Raw genomic sequence first — 7,972 nt, 5'->3', positions numbered from 1 at the left:
TTCTGTATTTCATTTTCAATAAATTAGCAAACATTTCAAAAAACATATTTTCACTTTGTCATTATGGGGTATTGTGTGTAGATAGGTGGAAATAAAATCTATTTACTACATTTGAATTTAGGCTGTGACACAAAAAAATGCGGAATAAGTCAAGGGGTATGAATACTTTCTGAATGCACTGTAACTACCCTCTCAGAAAACATAGGACTACCTAATTTTACTGTCTCTGCAATAAAATAGTGATCAAATGATTATCTTACATCTGTAGTCCCAAATTCCCAGTTTATTTGATTTGACTCACAATTAACGTTTCCGTAAATGAAGTTAGAGTTGGTTCAGCACAAAAAAATGAATGGATGCAATAACACAAAACAATTACAACAGTCAAACAACAATTCCATCAAGCAAAAACTGTTTTAATTGTAGGTCAATTATTATAACCTTAACGCAAGTCATCAATTGATCTAAGTAATACTTCTAATAGCAAAACCAAGGCTTCAGAAAGGCTCTGCCGCAGCTTCAAAACAAAATGTCAGCTTCCCTTTCACCTGCTCCCCTGGGAGGCCGCACTTTAAACAAAAGAATCTAGGCTTATAAAGAGAGCCAGTCCCATGTGCACACACATGAGTCAGTGTGTTCTCTCATGAGGCCGTATTAATTGAGTAGTCATTTGTTTCATTCTTTACAATTTTCTCTCCTCCAAAATGGTAGTGTAATTAGACCAGCTGACCTGGTTCTGAAGGCACTGTACATGAACATTGATGAAATAATCCTGTAGGTCAGTGCATTGTGATCTCGTACTGTATGAGCACATTAGCGTCATAAGAATGTAAAGGTTAGAAGGGTATTGTTGAGACAAAAACAAATTTGGCCATCAAAGTATTGTTTGAGTTTCGTTGCTTACTTCATGAAATATCATATTAGCATGTCAAGGGAACCTATCTGTTAAAGCAATGCCACAAAGGAACTAGGCCATTGTCTGTTTCATTTCTGAAGACTTAAGGTGTCTTGTGTTTCATGAATTGCCACAAGGTAGGTGTAACCATCAAAACAATGCAATTATTTCAATACTCGGAGCGGCTTTGACCTTGTTTCTGTCCAATCCCAAGAAACCCTGCATGGCTATAAAAGCAACTCCATACATCTCAATAGAATCAAAAAGCAGGAGACAAACAGCAAAGGACACATTTTAATGTCCCAGTCAAGATATGAACACAGCAAGGAACGCAAAAATGCAGCTTCTCAGCTTTTTCGTTTTGGCAATGATGGTCGCAAAGAGCAGTCAACTACAATTAAGTGACTGTGGGTTGAATTTAAGACGCCCAGCATACACTGATATCTCAGTAACTTGCGGCACCAAATCTATTGGTCTGGCTATCCTCATCTGCCCTGCCATTTACACTGGTTACAACGAGTCCCTGCTTATCCTCAACAACATCATGAATGACCCAGCCTGCAAGGGAACCGTGGATAGAAATGTGACTCCACCGGTCTTGAGGTTTGAATTACCCCTCAACACGACCAATTCTTGTGGCAGCCTCTTCAGGACAACCAGCGCTCCAGGCACAGGGATATTTTCTGACTTCTCCAACATCCAGACAGTCAACATCAGCGGTGTGGTCCGATCATATGATCCCACCACAGGGACAGTCACTTACAACACTGAGTTGAAGTATTATTACTCCTGTGCCTATCCCCTAGAGTACCTGATCAACAACACCCTAATTGATGTGTCAGCATCCTCCATTGCAGTGAAAGACAACAATGGTAGTTTCATCAGCACTTTGAGACTTGAACTCTTCAGTGATGTCAACTACACTACTCCCATGGTCATTCCGAAACTGGGTCTTGAGCTGAGAACCAAAGTCTATGCGCAAGTCAAGGCCACCAACCTGACCTCCCAGTACAATGTGCTCCTGGACCGATGCTACGCCTCCATTTCTCCTCTACCCACTAACTCCACTTTCTTCAACCTGTTTGTCCCTTGCAACAAGGAGCAGATGACCACCATGCATGAGAACGGGAATAGTCATAATGCCCGCTTCTCCTTCCCAGCCTTCCGCTTCATCGAACAGCAGAATGAGACCGTTTCCACCTACTTCCTCCACTGCATCACCCGTCTCTGTGAGAAGAGCACCTGCAGTACCTTCATGCAATGTAACAAAAGGAGGAGAAGGAGTGCTGTTCCTGCTCCCGAAGTTGGAGTGACAGAGTACAAAACCCTCACCTCCCCTCCCATTACCACTAAAGCAGAGAGCATTGTAGCTTCAAAAGAACAACTCATGGGCAGCAACAACTCTAACTCCACTTCGGGTCTTGCGGTGACAGTGGGCTTCCTGGCCTTCGCCTGCATCATCGCCATTGTGATAGCAGCGGTCTTCTACAAGAGGCTCAACCATTAAAGGGGAGACTGCTCTGCTTGCACCAGCTCACAGTAGTGCTTCTGTCTGCTTGTCTCACAACTCCGGTAGAGGACTGACTTATTCAGATTGGTTTACTTTTGGCCAAGAGCAGAAACTTTGTTTTGTAGATGTACTTTAGAATAATCTGCCAGACATCAGCAATTATTTTGTGTACATACACTGTAAATAAATCCTGTTGTTTTTATAGTAACTTACTGGCAGTCAGTTTACAGTAATGTGCTTTTAAACCAAAGTTTCTTTGGAATTTACTGTACCATACTGTACCTTATTTTACAGTAATTTACAGGTAACTAGCAAAAACATCAGGATTTTTTTTTTTTTACAGTGTACTTAAAACATTTAGAGAAAATGTATATTTTGGAAAAGTTGATGTGAAGGGACTGACAGTTTATCCCATGCATAGCTCGTTTATTAGTGCTTAAGTTTTGCAAATGCATACATGCGCTTTATAATTAAAAAAGTTAAAGAAACAAAATAGTAGTATGTAGATAGGATAACAGAATGCATAAATCCCTTGATAAGATCTGGAGAACAAGGTGTTTTAATGATTTTAGAACAATGCCATCTCAGAAAAGTATAATCCTGAAATTAATTGTCTGTCACAAAATGTTAAAATGTATTCAGAGAACAGACTTTGTGTGGAGTATTTCTAAAGTGAACTAACAGTACCCTTCAAAGTATTGTTTTTGTTATTTATTCAATTGATCTAACTTCTTTATCCTAATAAAAATATTGCCACCTGCCGATCTATATCAAAATGGCCTGAGTCCAGAATTTGTATTCACTACCACATTCCTATGAATTTAACATTAAGACATCATTTTTCATGTCAATCCACAATATGTCCACACTCATAACATAACGGAGGTCATCTTGCTCACAATTGGTATTTTATGTATTAATTCAAATGATATACATAGTTTAAAGTTAATATCCACCAGACATCTGTATTGTTTAGAGTAGACAATACATCCCAAATTTAAGGCCCTATAGCCCACTTCTAACACCAACATAATACATTCAGGGCAACAAACTACATGTATTCATTTGTGTATTCATTTACCCACATGTACTGTACTGCAGAAAATATTATAAGTGACTACATTGTCCTTAAATCACCACAGAAGTAGGCACAATGTGAGTATTAGCAACACTGGCAAAGATCACAAGAGTAGACTAGACCCGGTGGGTGCTATAATTTGCTAGATAATGCATCACAAACATCTCAACTAGCCAGTTGAGTTGCCCAATTAGGGTAAACTCATTTTGTATTAGAATTTCCCTAGACCTTTTAAATAATAAAAAAATATATACATTAATGAACATTATGTCTGCTTCAGTTACTTATAATGGAGGACAAGCCTAGTTAGATGAGGACTGATATCAAATATTGATAAAATATGATACATTTGTGTGTCAAATTATGAATATTCTAACATATCTAAATGCATGTGTTTACTGTTATATGCTCACAATAACTGTCAAATTACATGTACTGAGTAATATTGTAAAACAGATTGAAGATAACAGGCAGACAGTAAATACTGAAATGAATATAAAAATATGTTTCTATTTGCACAGACAAAAAAAATCCCAGAACAATATGTATTAATTGTTCATTATAGCTAACTTTGATTAAATGGAATTCCTTTAGGCAACTCATCCACCTGCTAAAGCATATTATTCAAGAATGCCTAAAATTATACAGCAAAAACATTTTATAAATTTAATAATTCCAACATTATGTTTTGAAGGTCAACAACATTTTACATTTGTACTGATAATGCGTGATTAATGAGGTTTGGTTTTGCTAATGTTCACTTCCTGGTTTTCAACCATCTTTGAATGTCTGTTTAAAAAAATACTGGATTCTCATAATGAAAACCACATGGACATTTAGCTAATTTGCATTGGTTGAGATGATAAAATATGCCAAACAAAATCCATATGTTTCATTTAATTTAATATTGGTTGTAAAAATTTGCTCAAATGCCCAATTGAGCTGCTGCTAAATTGCTACATTGCTAATTTGTTTAATAATTTGATGAAATGTTGTTCTTAAATGCAACTTATTACTGACATGCTTAGTATTGACATGTTGAATGCACTGAGCTGTTTAAACTACTAGCACACAGCTCAGACACCCATGCATTCCCCACAAGACATGGCACCAGATTTCTCTTCACATTCCCTAAGTACAGAACAGACTATGGGAGGCTCACAGTACTACATAGAGCCATGACTACATGGAACTCTATTCCATATCAGGTAACTGATGCAAGCAGTAGAATAAAAAAAAGTACAAAATAAAATACACCATATGGAACAGCAGGGACTGTGAAGAGACACACACACACACACACACACACACACACACACACACACACACACACACACACACACAGGCACAGACACACCCAAAAGTATGTGGACACCTGCTTGTCGAACATCTTATTCCAAAATCATGGGCATTAACATGGAGTTGGTCGGCCCCTTTGCTGCTATAACAGCCTCTACTCTTCTGGGAAGACTTTCCACTAGATGTTGGAACATTGCTGCAGGGACTTCCATTCAGCCACAAGAGCATTAGTGAGGTCTGGCACTGATGCTGGTTGATTATGCCTGGCTCGCAGTCGGCATTCCAATTCATCCCAAAGGTGGGGTTGGGGTTGAGGTCAGGGCTCTATGGAGTCCAGTCACGTTCTTCCACACCGATCTCAACAAACCATTTCTGTATGGATCTCACTTTTTGCATGGGGGAATTGTCATGCTGAAACAGGAAAGGGCCTTCCCCAAACTGTTGCCACAAAGTTGGAAGCACTGAATCATCTAGAATGTCATTGTATTCTCTAGCGTCAAGATTTACCTTCACAGGAACTAAGGGGCCTATCCCGAAACATGAAAAAGATCCCCAGACCATTATACCGAACCAAGCTTTACAGATGGCACTATGCATTGGGGCAGGTAGCGTTCTCCTGGCATCCACCAAACCCAGATTTTACGTCAGACTGACAGATTGATCACTCCAAAAACGTGTTTCCACTGCTCCAGAATCGAATGGTGGCGAGATTTAGCTGCCGAGGCAGCAGCTAATGGTGATGCTTAATAAATACAAATACATTACATTTGTTACAAGTTGTTTCAGGTGTGTGTGTGGGCATATGGGGGTGGGAATGTGTAACCATATAAATATGATTATGATGTGTGAAATGAATAACTAATCCACAAAAACATTACACATTTAGAGTATACAAAAAAAAGTATATTTTTATGGCTTTTGTAATTCAGGATCCAAGATTTGGACCTAATAGTGTGTATGAGCAACTTCAATGTGATTAATTACAGACTACATAAACTGGTACAACAATCCCAAGAGATCAATCAACTAACTGCCAAAGCTAGTCAAATGCATAAGACTTACATTTAAACAATTATAAATTTAGCAGACGCCCTTATCCATTAATTGATTGATCTATTAATTGGAAATATGTCTATCAGCTCTTGGCAACACAATATGTAAAGTTTTTGCAAAGCTAAGGGTCAGTATTAGTTCACACAACACTATTTTAATTAAACTCACATTGAACTAAATGTGTTGGATAAGTGAAGTATTACATGTCAGGCAAACATTTCCCCAAGTCTAAGTATAGTTATCTTTCTGACTTTTAAATGTTTTACTGAATTTAAAGGCCCAGTGCAGTCAAAAACGAGATATTCCTGTGTTTATATTTATTTCCACACGAGGTGGGAATAATACTATGAAATTGTGAAAATTATGATAAAGCCTTTTTGGTGTAAGAGTCGTTTGAAAAGATTTTGGTGGGATGGACTATTGGCCTGCCTGGTGACATCACCAGACGGAAATTAGTTAATAAAGTAATTGTACAAGAGAGGGCATGCTAAACTACTTTTTTAGCACGGCTGTGCTGCGGTCATAGGTATGAGGACGTTACTAATGAAATAAAAAACTTTATTTTTAATAAATGTTTTCATAGGCTATTTCATCCCTTAACTAAAATATAGGTCTAGTCCTGACACATCTATGGTTGCTAGCCAAGCCTGCTGGCCGTTCAGTCTATCGTTTAGGTTGCCAGAGACGCGACCCAGTCGTTACGTGTTTTTGTTCTATGTCTATGGACCAGTTGTTCATTCTAAATGTTCAATTGCCTTGCTGGCTTACATAGTCAGGTCAAACAGTGCAGCTAGAATAACAGCAAAGCAGCTGCATTTGCGTTTGTTTAAACTGTTTGGGATACATCCATAACAATGAGCTAATGGTGGCAATTTTGCCTAGAATAGAAAACGTGCTCTCTCGTCAGGACACTGTTCTTAGGAGCTAGTCAACTAACGTTACCCAGCAAACGCAGTTACTTAAAACTGAGGATGGTAAGACAGCAAACTAGTTACATTTCATGCCATTTGACCTGTTTTTCTATTGACATTTCTTTGTATATATCCATAAAAATGATGCTGATTCATGATTTTGATTGGTTGAGGAAATATGTCCGTTCATTCAATCTGTGAGGTTGCCAGAGAAGAGACCCAGTCGTGAAGTCTTTTTGCTCTATATCTGTGAACGTGACCCAGTCGTTCGTTCTAAACGTTCCATTGCCATGCTGGCTGGTAACGCTCTTGTCCCTTGCTAGCTAGCCAACCACGGCTAACACAGTCACGTCAAACCATGCAGCTAGAATAACAAACAGCACAGTAGCTGCATTTAATTTAGTTTGACCTGTTTTTATATTGACATTTCTTTGTATATATCCATAAAAATTAGGATACAATTTTAATTGAAAACAATCACAGTAAGGTACATAATTGTGACCCAGAAATTATGATTTTCAGATAAAAACAGCTTCATTGGACATTTAAAGGGCGTTTGTCCTACGTTTATGAATGTGCTAATGAAAACAAATTCACAATACAGGTCATTTCAATATAGATCTGTTGGTGTTTTTTTTTAAACATAAATTAGTAAGACAAAGAACATTAAATTACAAAAATAATAAATTGAAAGGTACAGTGAGTTCAATTTCAATTGTTCAAATGTTGTGACATAATTCAGGGTTATCAGTTTAGTTTGATGGGAGGACAATGTTTTAGACGTATGTTTTTATGTTCTACATATTCTCAAGATCTGTTGAAGCATTGTTGTTATCCTACATTACAATCCTACATATAACAATGTTCCTGTTACCTTCCTTTTGTTTTCTATTCCTAAAACTACTTAACATGAATCTCTCTCTGGCCAACGGTAAACAAAATGAAAGAAGAAAAACAAAAAAGAAGACCAGTCCACCAGAGTATTGAAATGAGCTAACTCTCTATTTAAAGGAATGGTGTCGCCCGGGCTTTTGTGAGTGGTGCTTTAATGGTTGAGTCTCTATTTAAAGGAATGGTGTCGCCCAGGCTTTTGTGAGTGGTGCTTTAATGGTTGAGTCTCTATTTAAAGGAATGGTGTCGCCCAGGCTTCTGTGAGTGGTGCTTTAATGGTCGAGTCTCCTGTAAGAGACGGCTGCCATAATAATGACGATGATGCAGGCGAAGGC

At 38.1% G+C, this 7,972-nt stretch overlaps 1 protein-coding gene across 1 annotated transcript; it reads left to right on the top strand.

The window, feature by feature from the left end:
* Nucleotides 1–1,175: 1,175 nt before the first annotated feature.
* LOC112224449 (zona pellucida-like domain-containing protein 1) lies at nucleotides 1,176–3,181 on the top strand. Its single transcript, XM_024388010.2, has one exon. The coding sequence runs from the start codon at nucleotides 1,209–1,211 to the stop codon at nucleotides 2,400–2,402; it is 1,194 nt and encodes a 397-aa protein (XP_024243778.2). The 5' UTR covers nucleotides 1,176–1,208; the 3' UTR covers nucleotides 2,403–3,181.
* The last annotated feature ends 4,791 nt before the right edge of the window (nucleotides 3,182–7,972 follow it).

Source organism: Oncorhynchus tshawytscha, linkage group LG03 (genome assembly GCF_018296145.1).
Source record: "Oncorhynchus tshawytscha isolate Ot180627B linkage group LG03, Otsh_v2.0, whole genome shotgun sequence".
Taxonomy (NCBI): Eukaryota; Metazoa; Chordata; class Actinopteri; order Salmoniformes; family Salmonidae; genus Oncorhynchus; species Oncorhynchus tshawytscha.
Note: the sequence above shows the minus strand (reverse complement) of the source record. Positions and strands in the feature narration are given on the sequence as shown.

Coding starts and splice junctions, on each gene's coding strand:
- LOC112224449 (XM_024388010.2), top strand. CDS start 1,209: ATGAACACAGCAAGGAACGCAAAAATGCAGCTTCTCAGCTTTTTCGTT.